The sequence below is a fragment of the Phragmites australis genome, chromosome 17, assembly GCF_958298935.1.
Source record: "Phragmites australis chromosome 17, lpPhrAust1.1, whole genome shotgun sequence".
NCBI lineage: Eukaryota > Viridiplantae > Streptophyta > Magnoliopsida > Poales > Poaceae > Phragmites > Phragmites australis.
In genome coordinates this window covers 28253797-28271956 of record NC_084937.1, presented here as the reverse complement: position 1 = coordinate 28271956, position 18160 = coordinate 28253797, and the positions used below count along the sequence as shown (strand labels likewise).

General features: G+C 43.8%; 1 protein-coding gene and 2 pseudogenes across 1 annotated transcript; 1 reads left to right on the top strand and 2 right to left on the bottom strand.

Moving 5' to 3' along the window:
- Positions 1-745: 745 nt before the first annotated feature.
- On the bottom strand, positions 746-3729 carry LOC133897057 (UDP-glucose 4-epimerase-like; annotated as a pseudogene).
- A 1396-nt stretch (positions 3730-5125) lies between these two features.
- Positions 5126-8169, bottom strand: LOC133897629 (protein LEAD-SENSITIVE 1-like). The gene is made up of 2 exons (XM_062338424.1): positions 7385-8169; positions 5126-6090 (listed from the first exon to the last, which is right to left on the bottom strand). The coding sequence occupies exons 1-2, from the start codon at positions 7476-7478 to the stop codon at positions 5375-5377; spliced, it is 810 nt and encodes a 269-aa protein (XP_062194408.1). The 5' UTR covers positions 7479-8169; the 3' UTR covers positions 5126-5374.
- Positions 8170-14024: 5855 nt separating this feature from the next.
- On the top strand, positions 14025-16919 carry LOC133897056 (uncharacterized; annotated as a pseudogene).
- Positions 16920-18160: the final 1241 nt, after the last annotated feature.

Here is an 18160-nt window from a genome sequence, read left to right as displayed (position 1 = left end):
TTAGCAACATGCCAAAGAACTAGTCATATGTTAACTGAATTACAGACTTGGTCAGCTAACAAAATCAGTTGTTTGACAGTCAAGTTTAAATATATGAAAATTAGTTCATCTAATTTATCTTTAAAACAAATTGCATCATATTATATTTTAATTGTTTATAGTACCATAAATTTAGATAAAGTAATGGTTACTCAAAAAAGAATGATTTAAGCAATGGTCAAACGTGACAATCAACAACTCCAACGTAGGATAGTGGAGGAGTACATAAGAATTTTGACATATATGTTGTCAACCAACTAAATTATCCTCAGGTGTAAATGCTTAATATATGGCATGCTCATTATCGTCATATTTTCCTAAAAACATTATATCAATCTTATTTAGAACACGGAATTTGAACTCTACATATGTCTAAAGTGTATGTTTCCTCATCTGCATAGAATTTAAACTAGAATGGAAGATTCAACCTCATCAATTTTACCACACTTTTTTGGACAAAAAAAATGTTGTATTGAGTATATTTCTGGCATGAAGGTATAGATTTGTAGGCCTGGATAATCAACACCACCTCACAGAGCTTTAAGCTCCCCATCTTGAGTCATTCCTCACCGTCATATCTTACTCTCCTTGCAGGCATCTTTCGATCACAGGCGGCACCCAATTGGACAGGGTGAGTTGTCACGAGTCTTTTTGTATTACTGCACTTATCATTTGAATTGAAAAACGACGTTTGGGAACTAGGAACTAATGAATATATAATAATCTCATTTGTCATCCTATTACAGTTTAACTTTTTCTAAAGTACAACAGTAGGGACACACTAAAAAAACATAGCTTCGGACACTCGAAATTTGTCGCGGTGCCTTTTCTTATGAGCGGTCAACGCTTAAAAGTGTGAAGGACCTAAAGAACGTACTACACTAGCATAGTCATGGGACGAGCCAGTCCAAGCCAATCCAATTTTCATCCAAATAATTATAAACCAAACTAATCCGATAAGAATATATATCATATCAAACTTTGTAGGCACGTCTGAATGGTCTTGACTTATTGCATCTTCCATAGGTTTCAGGCAACTATTGACAATTTAGTCCAAGTTCTGATAAATCCACTCTACTTCTTTTCAGCATTGCCACAGTAGTCATACGGGTTCTTCTTGGCCCAGTTCCACTGGCCCTGCACACCTCCTCTATTCCATACTGGGCTCTGCACCAAGAATCACGCACTGATAATAAGAGGTGGCCAAATGGACGATCCGGTCCGGTTCATTTAGTCTTGTTAGCTAAATAATCGTGTCGACCTATGTGCCACGACTTCAATCTAGATATGACCCACTAAAGACCCGGCCGTGTTTAGGTTCAATGACTTTTTTTCGCCCAATTAGCCTGTCAGCTCGTAGAAAATTAAAAAAAAAAATCACAAATGTTGTTTTCACCGGAGTTGAACACACGACCTTCTGTTTGAGAGTCAAACACACTATTATTACATCATATCTTATATGTTATTAAATCTAAATAAATTAAAAAATAAAAACAGTTAAACGGATCGTATCGTGGCTCTGACCCAGTCAAAGCCTAAGCCATCGTGCCATGCTGTGCCTGGATCGAGTTGAAATGACCATGTCTCGTGTCAATCTATTTGACCCGATCCACTTGACCACCTTCACCGATAATGATAAGATAAAAATGTAGATAAGAGGTGTTAGCAAATACCTCCAGCCGAACTCCCTTTCACCCTTCTCGGTGGACGCTTAAACCTCCGTCGCATCGCCGGGTCTCCTGGGGCAAAACTTGGTGGGAATCTCCTGCAGTTCTGCAGCCAGAAACGTCAGTTTCAATTTCAATCCCTTTCCCTTCGGATCAGCAAAACATGATCCAGCCGTGCACGGATAAAACCATGCCGGAGGCCTTCTTGAACGCCGACACCATTTCGAGCACGGATGTGCCTCGCCCTGTGCCCAGATTGTAGGCCACACAACCTACCCCTCAAAAAAATCAAGAGAGGAACGAGATGGTATCGTTAAGTGGATGCGATTGAAGATGCATGCCCGAAATGTTTCGGCAGCGTCGTACCGATGTCTGGAGTGTCCAAGAGTTTGTTCAGCGCTGCGATGTGCCCGTCGGCCAGGTCGACGACGTGTATGTAGTCCCTGATCTGAGACACCAAAACCAAGAGCAATTACGGCCAACTCAGTCCAGAGATGATGTAAATGTCGCCGCGATAATCTGTAAATGCCAGCCACTGTTTGTAACGATTTATGGACGCAGAATGTTACGGCGGGCGCACCGCGGTGCCGTCCCGGGTGGGGTAATCGTGGCCGTAGACGTTGAGCTCGGGGAGCCTGCCGACGACGACCTGATGGGTGTAGGGCAGCAGGTTGTTGGGTATCCCGTTGGGGTCCTCGCCGATCTCGCCGCTGCTGTGGGCGCCGATGGGGTTGAAGTACCGCAGCAGGACGATGCTCCAGTACTCCGGGTCCGCGGCATGGTAGTCCCGCGCCATGTCCTCCAGGATAAGCTGCAGCAGCAACCGATGCCGTCACACGTCGCTGCTGGCACACGACAGAAGCGTCGCGGTCGCCGTACATCGCTGTCGACCAACGTGGAACGCGACGCGATTCGCAGTCCAGCATCGTGTTTTTTTTTTACCTTGGTCCTGCCGTACGGGTTGGCGGCCTGCAGCTTGGAGTCCTCGACGCAGGGCAGCTTGGAGCACGCTCCTCCTGCTGCACTTCCCGCCGCCCCCGTTCGCCATCGGCCGGCCGACCGATCTGTCTATGCACGTGCGCCGCCGCCGCCGCCGCCGCCGCTCGCTAGCAGCCCGTGTCGTGGGGTTGGTTCTGTTGCACCGGCGGCGCGAGCGGGGATATATACCGGCCGGGTTCCGGGTTTGATGCCGCTGGGGCGCGTGACGAACGAGGCCAGGCCAAGGCAGCCAACGCGACGTGACGGTGGTGGACGTACGTGCTCGATCGCGCGCTGCGCCGTGTGCGTCGCGGTCGTTTCTTTCTTTGAGAGGTCGCAGCTGCCTGCGGGTTTGGTTTCTCGTCGCCTCCGTTCGATCGATCACCCACGTAGCTACCGGTATCGCCGGCGCCTCATCCATCGCAACAACGCGGGGATAAGCGAGAATCCTATCGGGCAGCAACTGCCGTGCGCGCTCTCGTCGCTGCCTTCCGCTTCCAAGTTCCAGGCTGCAAACCAAGCCTAGAAATCTTGACGTGATAACGCGCACTGCTCTCAGTATGAGCACGCAGAGTCTCGTGCACCCTGCGATCTCTGCACACTCGTGCCCACCACTAAGATAATCAGATAAGCACGAAAGGTGCACAGCCAGGGACGGATCCAGGGGCTCGGGCTATTGCTTTGGAACCTATGGAAGCCCCTTAGCCTTTTTTTTCTTTCTATGGATGAGAGACGACGAAGGAAAAAACGAGGGAGAAGAAGAGGAGGAAGAAGAGCGAGAAAGAGGTGGATGAGCCCTGTTTGCCGCTGTAGCGCAGAGAATAGTGGGCTGGACTTGCAACTGATCCATTTCAATTATCACATTCCTCTAAAGAAATGAATTATTGTGTCCACCTTGAGAATATTCAGATTTGTTTTTTGGAAGTTTCAGTTCAGAGCCCTGGAACCAGAAGCCACCCAGCTCATTCATACAGACGCAGAGTGCAGGAAACAGCCACGGGATTAATCTCCGGCATGGCACTCCTGTTCCTATCCAAACCGGCATGGTCAGCGACTCTGGCTAGCCAGCTCCCGGTGTAAAAAGGATTTCAAGAATTTAAATATTGGTAAAATAAATAAATGCAAAATAGAATATTTGTTGAACTGTTAAAACGGCTGGAACTTGTAAAATGCATAGAAAATTGAATATGGCTCAAAAGATTATGAAACTAATTTTGTTAGATTTGTATGATCATTATCTACATGTTAAAAATTCTAGGAGCCATGAAATAGGTACTGAAATTTCTTGAATCAATGAAATAGGTTTAAGCTTTCATAATTCATAAGTAATTATTGATAAGTCCAAAATTGGTGAAACCAATTTTGTTAAACTTGTTATAATTTTCCATATTTGTTAAAAATACCCACCCTCGTGTTAAATGTAGTTAAATTTCTAAATTGAATTGAGCTTGGTTTAAGCTTGAGTAAATCCATAAATTATTAAATATTTAATAATAATTTAAATTAAGGAAATCCTTATAGTCTAGTATATCAATCACATGCTTTCCAGAAGCATACGTACTTACACACCAGTACAATACAAGTCAACCAGATCAACTGACAAGGAACCCAGTGCAGTTGTAGATATTACCATCTCCATTTTTATTTACTCGTCATCAATAATTTATTGTAACGATTCTGTTTAGATATTTTTTAAAAAATTACTAATACTTAAAATGTACAATATTAATAAAACATATTTCACGATAAACCTGATATACAAAAGTTTAAGGCATCTATAAATTTTTCATTAAAAAAAGATCAAAATTAATAATACAGTAAATTATTGATGACGAGTAAATGGAAATAGATGTAGTACTATTCTGATTGCTAGGAGCCTGCAGTAAACAATGGTCCAGGCACTGGCACTTTCCTCTGGTTCAATCGATGCCCAGATCTCAGTACACTACGTGGCTAGCCTTTTGATGCAGATCAATGAAAAACAAAGGGAAAAAAAAAGGTTGGTGGAGGTCTACCAGACCAATGATTACAGGCAGAACACAAGGAAAAAAGTATGTAAGAGGGAAGGCTATGGATGCAATAATTTCCAAAGGAAACAAGAATCTTTGCCCTGTTGTTACAGAACTTATTTCACATGCAAAAAGGTACTGAAGTTTCCTCCGTGGCTAACATCTGGTAGAATCTGAACAAGTGGTCATTTTGCAATAATCAGGTCTGGACGAAAGATCTACTCATACATGCATGATACCTAATGAAAACAACAGTGCCGACAGTTTGCCCTTTCGAGCAACTCCAGATATTGTGGTCTCCCAGAGTTTGGAAGCAGGACAGTTTGCCGACAGACCAGTAAAGAATATGACTACTAATTGCAGAAGGAGAAGAAGATCAGACAACAGCATGACTGGCATGTGAGCTATCACATCACAGAGCAAACAAACATGGAACAAAATCTAGATAATTTAGTGATCCAGTTATCCAATTTCCATCTCATATCCATTTATAAGGTAGGAGTAGTTCAATTGATCATGTGAGGTGTGCACCTAATCAAATCACAGCACATTCTGCAGGTACATATCTATACCAATCTTATTACAATGAAAGATATACTGTATTCCGAACTATCATACAATTCTGCACCAATTATCGCTGAAGGGCAGAGATGTTCATACTCCCAAGCTGCATTATCAGTGTCACCTTTCACGTTTCCTCTTCATTGGGAGCAAGTTCTTCACCTTTTCTGTTCGCTTGTTCACCGATTCTTCATCCTCGACAAGGCGGAAACCAAGGTGCGATGATAAATTCTCCACTTCAACTTTCGCTACATCCTTCCTTACTCCTATGTCAGTTATGTATCTACCAGCACAGTACATCCCAGCTGTGACGGTGGCCATTCCAAGCGGTCCGGCAGCGAAAAGCTTAAACGGAGTGGAGAGAAGAGCTGCCAATGGCACGCCGATGGCAGAAGATGCTTGCCCACTAGTCCCAATGCCAGGTTCCTCCACGGGTAGAAGCCCGGTCTTGCAGTAGAGTGCAAAGTCCTCACAATTCTTCTCAAATATGTCATAGTTTCCAAAACCATTTTGAAGTAGGTACATGGCTCGGCGAACGACAACCTCCGGCGGGTCTGATTGGGCAATGGTGCAGGTTCCCCCACGAAGCTTTGCAAGGAAAACCGCGGATGGAACTCCATACTCGAAGCAGTAGAGGGAGCCGTTGCGGAGAAAACAGTCCAAGCAAGTGAGCACAACGCCACTATTGGGCAGCTGAAATCCACAATCAGGGAATGTTGGACACTCTGATGGAGCCTCTGAGATCAGGATGGAGGTGGAGTCAGATGAATCTGAACTAGATTCAGCTTCTTTCTTTCGTGTAAAATGGACCACCTTGCTTCCTCCAACATAAATACCTGAACATGAACAACACAACAGAATATTCTTGAGAAGCATCGCTAAGGAATTTCAAAACCGAAGATTAATAATTTTCAATTGCTTTAGATATTGCCCTGTTGTAAATAACATGCTCAACACATGAAAAACTAATTTATAAAAATAATCCAGAGTCAGACAAGAGATATGGTGCACGAGAAGGGGCCAAGGGGCAACAAGACGTTTTTCACAAATATTGCAACTTTCTCATGCAGATAGTGCAGAAGCCATACTTTGTCCTCTCAAGATATGGCCCTGATCAAATGGCCATAAAGGACCACTACAACAGACAGGACACTGCATCCTCCAATAGAAAGCACAGATAATAGCTGCACACTGTCCATATAGCACATAGTGACACGGTGTAGAAGTGTCCTTTACGCTTTCTAAATGGAGATCAGACCTTTGTTATATAAAAGTAAAGCGATGCAAAGTAAAAGAACTGAGGTAAATGCAACTGTAGTTAGGCATCAACGATAAAAAGGAGGTAACTTCAATCTAAAAAAACTCAACTAATCAAAGTGACTACATTTAGTTCAACAACCCAGCATAGGATACTTTGGTGACATGAGTTCACAGTAACTGAATCTAAACTAGTCACTTATCAGGTTCACTAAAGTATGGGCCAACCTTACAGTGCTTCTGTCCTGCGAGCAACCTCGAATTAACAACAAAAAAAGCTACGCCACACAAAGAACAACGAAGCACAGATACGGAGTTACGGACGGACATGTTGGTTAGCAGTAGGTGAGCAGCGACAAGTGTCATATGTTCTACATGGAAAGCAAAGGACAAAACATTTGGAATCACATCCATCTGGAGGGATTTGTGGACAGAGTCTGGCAGCTTCGGTTGAACCCTCAATTCCACGCCTAACCAACTGTGATGAGAAGAGATGGAGTAGAAACATGGCAGCAATCTTTATTGTGCGTGCGATCGTTGCTTCAAGCAGAGGGCTTTGCAGAGAAGTTCACAAAGGAAAGCAGGGCGAGGAAGTAAGGACCTCCCGGATTGCCGAATTGAGAGGAAACGCAGAGGCATGGAGACGCACACTGAGTATCCGGTTGATCCTACCAACGGACCAAGCGAAAACGCGCCCGTGGCCGGAATTCCACCGGCGGCGAAAACGCGTCCGCATTGACCGTCAACAGCTTGGGTCCACCTAGCACGCGAGAATTCACAGCGCCGGCGGCGGAGGAATCGGATCCGCACCACCCATCGGCGACGAGTTGCGGCTGGGACTGCACCAACGTCGGAGGGGATCGAGGAGCGTACCGTGGTGGGAGTAGGCGTAGACGGCCCTCCATGTGTAGATGTGGTCGCCGGGCCTGATCTCCGACCGCTCCACACGGTTCGACAGCAGCCCCATCCCCGCTGCCGCAGCCGCAGCCTCCCCAACGCGTCGGTGCGCACTCGGGCCTCCGCGCCGCCACCACAGTCCTACCCGTCCATGGGGAGAGCGAGCGGGAGCGGGTGGGGGTCGATGGAGAGTGGCCGAGCGGGCTCTATATAAGGACCGGATGAGACCGCACCGCGGTGGAGTGGAACGAGGTGGGGTGCAATTTGGGGAGACGGCACGGTGAAAGAAAAGAATGTCGCTGTCACGGCCTGCAAGGCATCACCGCCGGCCGGGTTGCTGGGCTTCCGCCGCTTCCGGCTTCTGCTGCCTCTGGCTCGAGGCGAGCAGAGTAAACAGACGGGAAAGAGCGACGGAGGAGGAGACGGGGTGATCTCCGATCAAGATCACGGTCACATGCCCATGCCGGGGTGGGGGCGACTGGCTTGGCAAGGTAGGTGAGGCGGGGATCGGGATCGGCACGTCGCAGGGGGCCTCGGATCGTGTGTCACCGTGGACCGGTTGTCTCTTCTTCTACCGTGCCGCGTTTCCTCTCTCCTGCTCTGCTAGAGGGTACAGGACCGGCCACCAACTCCGGTCGCGCACCTAACCGGGCCGCCGTGGCACCGCCACGAGCTCCTACCGTGCCGGTCACCTGACGTGATCCCACTCCCTCGTAGGCTTCACTTGTTCGGTCGCTCGCGCCAAAGCTTCATGGATGGTGATGTCACCGATAACTGGTAACATTTTTAAGGGAATGTGTCGCTGGTACTGATGGAGAGCGATCGGGATACTCTAGCAATTGCATAGAGCTACAGTAAAATATATTAGAATACATACTTATCTGACAGTTAAGCAGAGATTCTCTCTGCAATTATTGTTCCGGTTGCTACAGTAAAATGCATTGACTTCCCCACTGCAGAGGATCCGGGTCCGATGGAGAGCAGTGGATTTATCGCATTTTCCGGACCAACTAGGCGATGGTGTTCCAGCATTTTGGGGCCGTTTTCTACGGATACGTATCCTAGATTAAGAATATTTGATCGGGACATCTAATTTTTATTTTGAATAAAAAATAAATCTTTAATTTTTTATTTTATTATATGAACTTTAGATTCAATATGAATTTTGGATCTAGAGCTATGCCAAATAAGACATTTCACTTGTTTGAATCCTAATTCTATCATGGAGAGATGGTGCAAATTTTTATCCATAGTGATGCAACTGGGTGATCAATGGATATTTTAATTTATTTAGTATCCTATGGAAGTAGAAAAATAACCTACTATTAGATGTAAGTAGATTTTTAGTTTAATATAGTGAGTTTTAGGTCGACTCGGGAAAATAAAACTTGCATCCCTTCCTCAAAAGTGAAGTGACCAAGTTATAAAAGTTGAAGTTCCAACATACCATTCAACTTTTTTGAAACGAAAACAATATACCGTTCAACTCTACTAAACATTGTCTCACAGGATCATGAGTCTCTAACTTCACCTTTTTGAAGTCACCGTGACTTCACTTAAAATCAGAAAATATTGTATAACTAATAAAAAATATTTTACAATAAATTGAAAAATGTTGAACTAGTTGAGATCCAATCTTAAACATGGATCACAGATTGGATGGCTCTTAGAGTAAAGTCACGACGACTACAACAGGGATGAAGTCAGAGGATCCTAATCCAATCTCACATGTATTCTCATGGACGAGGTTATCCCATGGTCAGTTGTGGATTCAATCGATCATGTGACCCCATGCTTCTTTCTCTTTCCAGTTCAAACATCTTTGGGTGTGTCCTTGCTCTTTCTAGAAAAAGCAGTCAGCCTCTTGAGTGCCACCATAGTTGTCTGGCCTCTCCGTGTGTCGTTGCAATCGCCCCTCGGTGGCCGACATGCCGCTGCAGGCCCCTTGGCCACCATGACGCTTGGGCTCCCTTGCTATAACACCTATGGCGGAGGAGAGTCAGATTGGGGAAGGAGAGAGGAAGAAAAAAAAAAAGAGGAAATGGAGGAAGGAGGAGATCATAGTCTCAAGGCATTATATCAAAAGAGAGACGAAAGGCTTTGAACTCATGTAGGAAGAAAGGAAAACAATAGTTTTTTTTGGTATTTTACTGAATATCAAAATAGCAACTTCTACCAAAATAGAGTATCAACTTCATTAAAAGTATTTTTATAATAATATGTTTTCACTATACTTCATTAAAATCATGGATTGCCAATGGTTCAGGTTACTCTGGGACACTATCTAGATTGTGGCTCCAAACCTTTCTTGCCCCATAAGAAATACCAATACAATTACAAGAAAAGACGTTGCCAGTGGAGTTGAAACTTTTAAAAGAAGCAATCAATATAACTGATCTTTAATTACCACCGGTGAATCTTATTTAGCCTAGGGAACTTTAATGATGTGCTGGTGATTTAGCTTGTATGCGCTGAAGTATTAGGTAGGCATTCTAGGTTTGAATATGTTTCCTCCATCCAGAAATCTAAAATCATTAAGGGAATTAATACGCAGCTGAGTAAAAAGTTTGAAAAATATTTAATTGGGTATTTTAGTTTGGCTAAGGGTGCATGCCATGTCGTTGCCAGACGCCGTTATTGCAGAAACTATCAAAATTGTAGTTATATCGCATATTGTGTTTTTAAACGTATTTTATTGGACTGTGTGACTGCCTATTTTGTCAAGGTTTGATGCTTCTTGGAAGTAGAGCATTATGGAATGCCACTTGCACATTGGTCACCAATTTTATAGTACATAGATATGCATATGTTGTGCTTTGTGGTTTGTTATAATAACTTGAAATCCTCTCAGATACCTGTTTGTTAATTTTCGCTTTCAAGATAGCACAATATGAAAATGATTTCGGCGGCTCATTGAGAAATCACCATGCATGCCTCTCATCCAACCTCATTTGTTTGTTAATAAGAGAAACTATTAGCAACACTATTTGATTGGCAAATGTGGTAATGAACAACAAATGAAAATTACTTAACAACATACAAGTTGAATTCTTAATCCACTAATCAAAACCTTTTCAAATGTGTTGACTGGTGGTCCCATTAAGTTGATGTATTTGTTTATGCTGCACTTATTTTCTTTCTATTCTTGCTTGCTTCTTAAATGGATGGAATAAACTTCTCAAAATGAACTGATCATGCCTTCCTATTGTTGAATGATGCCTACATTTTGTTAAATGACAAGTGCATGCTTGTCAATTCCTTTTTTCAGCTGAAATGGTTGGAACACTCAATCCGTTCCGTCTTTCTGCTGAACTGGCAGGAACACTCAGTTACCAGCTTTCATCCAAGGTATCTATGGAATTGGGGACATGAGAGAAATTTGAGTGGACACTAGAGATAGCCAAACAGAGCCGAAGATTAGCAAAATCAAGCAACAAGACGAGAGAATCAGTAGAGCACATATCAAAAGGTAACATCAAGCAACCAGGAAAAGAAGACAGCACACATACAGAGAACAAAGCGAGCAAGAATGAGGGAGAAACTTGTTCAAATCGAATGGTAGAAATCGGAACTGCGCAACCAACACACACCAAGAGTGAAACAAAAAAAAAAGCAAAATTGCATCCTGATTTGATGCAAGAACACGGCACGAGAGCACCGGGAACACAGAACAAATCGCCACAACAATGACAACAATAGCTGGAGACGAAACATGGGATTTGTGGGTTACCTCATCATGTCCAATGCCAAGGTGGGTTTCGACAGGTCCTTGACAGGCTTTAGAACATGACGTCCCAAGAAACCGAGATGGTCGTGAGAAATCGCGATGGCCTCCTCGCAGTCAGGCATCAAATCGGCCTTCCTCTACTTAGCGTCCCTCTCGGTTCTCCAGTTGCATCCACCCTCCCTCCTCCTAACTATGCATCTCGCTCTATAGATCAAACATCTTGAGTGCCCTGACACCACCGGCCACATCCTCCGTAGATGCCACGTGCACCCTGTTCGACCCATATGAAAACCACTTGAATGACATCGTGAGACAAGTTTAAGGGGTGTTAGTGTATTTTACTCTATTTTTAGTTGAGTGGATAAAGCACTCAATTCCCTCAAGCAAAACAATATTTGGATTCCTTCGAACAAAATGTCCTTATTTTATTGATAATTCAACCTTCCTCCTCTTTCACTGTATATGTGGTTGGAACATTAGGTACTTATTTTATTGTGTGACTACATATGTGGTTGGAACATCATATTTGTTTGTGTGACACAAACGCACTAAAACTCAACATTTGTTTGTATGACACCCACATCCACACACACAGGGGAGGATCCAGCCCAATACCAAGGGGGTGCTGGGCCTCTTGCTATTGGACCAAATTCATGGTTTATGGGCTAAAATAATGTATTTTTTTTTTCTGAATTTTTCCTTTCTTTCTCTGGATTTGTGGGCTAAAATGATGCAATTTTTTTTTTCTGAATTTTCCTCTATCTTCCTCTGGGCTCCCTGGGTTGGGCCCGTGCTATAGCCCCCTAGCACGGGCCTTAGATCCGCCCCTGCACACACACATTCGTTTATGTGTTCACACATGCACACACGCACACATACTTGTTTGCGACACCCACACACATGTGTGATTATGACCCCCTCCCCACACACAAAAACACAAACACGTTTGTGTGACACCCACACCCACATCCACCCACATACACGTCCGCGTGTTTATTGATAAGATTCCCACATTTGATTTTTTAGTACAAGTCAAACGCACACATACTATATAAACCATATTTGTTCTAGTTTAGCATGTGTGAATACATGCATGTCTAATTACTTTCGCAAATAGGGAAAAAATTGTTTTGTTGAGGTGGTTCTGTCAGTTTTTCCCCCCCTTGGATTTACTTCATGTCTTGTGCATTTATGAACACGATTATGTTGGTTCTTATGCTGTTTCCTTAATTTGTCCTTTCGCTGGAATGGTAGAAATTAGCAAGAAGGCGCTTCAGTGAAAATTGATGCCCACGGCGCTCTTGGACATTCGGTATTTTGGTTGGAGTTGTTCCCCCCAATTCACACAGCACGGTGAGTTGACTAGAGTATGTACTGGACCGTGAAATGATCATGTGATGCAATCCTACGGACACCAGATATTCCTTGCACCTGGGACTTACCGGAGCCAACAAGTGTCCTAACGATTTTGGGTTGACTGCGACAGTTAGCAAATGTATATTTTCCCTGAATGATCTTGTAACGCGAATTCTAATCACCGCGTATTATTCTTGACGTGGTTTCCATGTTAGGATGTATCAAACCTGTCGTGACTATTAGGTCGTCAGCGTCTCAGTGAAAGGGTATTATTTAACAATGGCTGATAATTTCATTGTTGGTGGTAAATTACGGGCCGCTTGGTTCACAGCATTCTGTCTGAAATTGCTGGCCACTTGGTTGTGTTTATTCTCCATTTCCGGTACTGATCTATACTTGGTTGTAGCAGAAAAATACTTGCCTAGGTATATTAACTGATCTATACTTCCTGTTGCCGCCGCAGCGCTCGCGGCTCGCCTGAGCGTTCCACTGCTCGTTGGTCGATGTCGTTTGCCTCGACGGCGAGCCCCCCACCCCACCCCATCGGAATGAAGGACCAGACAGAAAAAGGAACAAGTTGTGAGCATAGAGACACGATTATCCATGTCCTAAGATGCCTCTCTCTCTTTCGGATCATCCGTTCAATTTTCGTTCTCTTGTATTTTTTTTAGCAGGTCGTCCTTTTATAATTGTGCAAGTGCTCTCGGTGGTAAAGCATGTGCCCGCGCAACTTGAGTATTGGAGATAGTTGTTTTCGCATGTATGAGCTGATATATGGCAGAGACCCGCCAAGACCTTTGGGAGCGTTTTGGTTCAAGTGATGTTGCTAAGATTCGTGGCAATCTACGGTGATCCGGCTTAATTCCTTCGTTTGGATCGTTGTAAATCTCATTGAGAAATACAAATTTTATATAAATATCATCTTCACATGAGCTCATATGAAAAAGCTAGGACATTTTGAAGATGCTTTGCGCAGGAAGATGACCCTGTCAGCCGCGGGAGATGAAAGATCACTCATTTATCAGATGACAGGTGACCTGAACTGATGTGAATGGAAGGCCGTACGTTATCGCACTTCCATTAGGTGATTTTTTTTCTTGCTGCACTAGTTTTGTGATTATAAACGCATTTTTAAATTTTAATTAACTATATATATAAACTATCTTTTTTTAGTGTATATATATATATATATACACACAAAAAAACTTGTAAACTAGACGGACCTCAGCCCAATCAGCTGCCGCCGGGACGGCCCATCTGCTGGCCCACCACGCAAAACCACAACTACTACTCCTCACTTCCCAGTTCCCACCCACGCGCCGCATCATGTTGGCGGGCTGGCGACTCCTCCCATTCAAACCGCCGCCGCCGCCTTCCTTCCACGGCGACCACGGGGCCGAAGCCAAAACCGGCAACCACTTTCCTATAAGAATGCGCCCTGCGCTGGTCGACGCCTCCCACTGGCATTCCTCGAACCCCTGAACCCTAGCCGTCACCGGCGCGCGGATCCAGCAGACACGACGCCCGGGATCGTGAGGAGGCATGGCTGCTCAGGATTCCCAGCCGCTCGCGGCTTCCGCAATGCCTGCCTCACCCCAGCATCAAGCCGCGATGATCGCGCCACCGTCCCCGCAAGGGCAAGGCGCTCCCGGGTCTGCGATGCCGCCTCAGCAGGCTGGGCCCGTGGCGGCGCCGCCGTCCCCACAAGGCCCTCCCGGGTTTTGGGTGGCGCCTCAGCAGGGCGCGCCGTTGGCGGCGCCGACGCCCCGACATGGTGCTCCTATGATGGCTCCCCAGCAGCAGCATTTCGCGCCTGTGATGGTGCCCGGCTCCGAGCAAGGTACAATGATGCCCGTTGAAGCGGCGTCCATGGGCATGATGGCCCCGATGCCCCTGCAAGCCCCGGCCATGGCGGCACTGCAGCCCCCGCAAGGTATGGCGCGACTGCCTTCATTGCCCATGGCCATGGGCCTTATGCCCACGATGGAGATGCAGCAAGCTCAAGCTGGGCATATGATGGCACCTCCACCTCTGCCACTCGGCCCTCCATCCGCAATGCTGCTGCAGCAGCAGCCTCCACAGGCCGACCCGGTGATGAAGGCACAACCGCCTCTGCCGCTCGTCCCTCTAGCTCCACCCGCGATGCTGCCGCAGCAACCTCAGGCCGGCCCGGTTGTGACGGCACAGCCACCTCTGCCACTCGGTCCTCCACCCGTGATGCTGCAGTAGCCTTCACAGGCCGACCATATGTTAATGGCACAGCCACATCTGTCTGCGCCACCGTGCAAGCGCCAGCGCCTCGATCAATACGGTCCGTGATCAACACTGCAGTTATTCCAGATTACTGTTTTGTTTAAATGGTAACAATAGCACTAGTAGGTGTGCTATCATAGTTGGTGTAGACTGGATATTTAGATTTGTTGAATACAATCTTAAACAGAAGTAATTGGCAAACCAGGTAGTTGACTTTAGGGGAATTTTGCTGTAGGACACTGTTATTTCGTTCTCTTTTTGTAGGACCCTGTTAAAAAAATTATTAGCTGCAGGACACTAGATTCCTACAACAAAGAAAATTTTAACAGTGTCCTACAGCAAAAGCCACAATATACAATGTCCCACCAAATTTCCCCTATTTATTTTGGCTTGCTTCTTAAATGGAAGTAAAATAACAACTTGAGGCTATCGTATTCCATGGCTGCTGAATGACTTCTAGAAATGTATGCCGAGTGGCGGGTACATACAAATAGTTTAGTGTGTTTTTTACTTTTTGCAGACATGCCTTATGGACAGCATATAACTGGTCATCAACAGGAAATGGCTCTATTCAATGCGTTAATGGGACAATCTTATGGGCCTTACTTACACAATGAGGTAACATAACATTTATTTGCTTGTTACTAAGAGTATCAACTCTTTACTAAATGCAAAAGTACTGGGTTTTTAACTTTTCACTGGTGAATGATTACAGCTGCCTTCTTTTGGTGCACCTGAGCCCTCTCTTCCAGCAGATGCATCAAGCACCCTTTATATTGAAGGTCTCCCTTCCAACTGTACTAGACGGGAAGTTGCACGTATCCTTGTGTGCCGATGATTTCCAATATTATTCTGAGTTTGTTGTCAATTTTTGTTTTCACACGTCAACTATATTTCATATTGATGTGATATCAATCCATGTGCCCATTCTTTTTTTGTTGTGTTTCATCTCTCACTATTGAGGTGTTTTGGCCCCTTGACTTTTCTTTAGATATCTTTCGCCAGTATATGGGGTTTCGCGAAGTGAGGCTGGCCAACAAAGGGTCTAGTAGACATGTAATGTGTTTTGTCGATTTTTCCACTCCTGCCCAAGCTTTTCTCGCAATGCAGACTCTCCAAGGTGAAAATAACATCATTTGAATATGCAGTTTTTTTCTGTCTTAGCTGTATCTGTGATGGTACTGAGCAATATTGTCCTTTACTTGGAGAAACCTAGCTTCGTACCATTGCAAAATCGTATAAAAAGCTGGGAAACACCATTCGGTGTGAGATTACACGTTAGTGACACTACTGGATGGTATTTTCCAAGTCCGTGATGTTTGTGAATGGTACTAAGCAATATTTCTACTTAAGTACTTATGGTGCCTACTCTTGTTGATTTGTTTGATTGCACATCTTTCCTGCCCTTACTGAGCAATAGTTCCCATTACTTCAATTACAGGTTATATGCTTATTTATGTATTACAAATAGTTCATTACATCAGTATCTACACTTAATTGCCATCAGTTCACAGTAAATTTGTTCCTTATATGATCTTGAAAGATTTTTCTTTCATTGGTTTGTACAGTAGATAGTCTCCAGCCAATGAATAGCTTTGGTCAGTAGTTCATGATAGACTGCATATTGCCATGGCTCTCTCTCTCTCTCTCTCTCTCTCTCTCTCTCTCTCTCTCTCTCTCTCTACTGAGATTGGGTATGCAAATTCGACATAGTTGAGTACAGAAACGATTATACCATAACTTGATCTGTAAGTTATATTCTAATAATCTAAATTCACTGTCATGACATTTATGTACACTGGCTGGCAATAATTTCTGATACTCAATTGGCTACCACTTATTCATTTCTTCCACTTTCACACCAATATATGTGGCATAATATTGCTCTCTAATTAATTAATCAATTTAAGACTCTATGATTAATAATCCATTGTGGTTTTTGCATACCCCTGCGATAGTGTCTCTTTTTCCTACACTTTTCGTATCTAATATAGTTATATATGCAAATATGCCAGTTTTGTAGCATGAGGTCAATACTTGTCTGACTGCATCTTTGAAACAAATTATGTGCTTCATGTTGCAGGTTATAAGTTTGACCAACAGGACCATCGTTCAACCAATTTACACCTGCAGTTCTCTCACTCTCCTCGTGTGGGTTCACATGGTGGGCGCTAAGGCATTACATTGTGTAGGTCTGGTTCATATTCGTGCTTTTGTTAGGCTGTTAGCTCATGAGTGAGAAAGAACAACTTGCTTGACCGATTGTGTCTCATGTTTCACTTTATAGACTAAGATGAACCTATGTTACAACCTACAACTGAAATTGGTATTTAAGGTTGCCATGTTATATGATATGCTCTAGTTATTATGGTGTACTGCAACATATCATCTGTCTGCATGACCTCTACTGAGATTGGGTTGTAGTTATTATGGTGTATTGCAACAAGTATGTTACATTGGATGTGTCAATTATTATGATATGCTCTAGTTATTATAGTGTATTGCAACAAGTATGTTACACTGGATGTCGATTATTCTGAGAACCTGCAGGTTTCTTGTTGCCCATGTTTACAATAGTATTACATTGATGTTTGGTGGGCATGCACTGAATTATGGCAGTTTAGAATTTCGTTGATTATGTCTTCATCCCAAGACATTGCATATATCTGTGCTATGTTAGATGGTGATCCTGAAGATATGGAAGTTTCTTTTTATCCAAGGCTAGTGTTCGTGGCGGGTTACTTAGGCAAGTTTGCCAATCTAACTAGTGTTTAGATCATAGAACTTGGCATGCTAGAGGCATTTAAGCCATATGTCATTAAAGGTGATATGTCCTTGAGGCGATCGTAGAGATGATTGTATCACATATCTATATTTATGTATTTCTGAATAATGTGTTATTTCAAAAATGACTATCGCTTATTTTGATCGGTAAGTATGTGACTTATTCATAAAACTCTTTATTTATATTATAATGTTATTCTTAGTCGATCTCTGTTCGCATATCATTGTGACGATACATAAGATCATCAGATGTATTGATTGATGATTATGTTTCATGAATCATAAGTATAGAGATACCATGTCAATAATGTGAATATTTATGTTGGAGAATATAATGTTAGATAGATTCACCTTGAGATACTGTTGGGATTGTTATTATGATGTGCCATCAGTTGTTATCTCAAATGGTGTACATACATGATTCTTAGACTTGATATCGTCATTGATTTCTAGAATGTATAGTGACATATTTTGAGGCTGTCAAATGCTATTCTGTAACTGGGTAGTTATAAAGGTAGTTTTCAGATTTATCATGAAACATGTCATGGGGTATGAGCGATCAAGATATAATTTGCCCCTTCTTGATAACAGGAGAGATATCTCTAGACCTCTTAAGGTAGGTGGATTGAGAA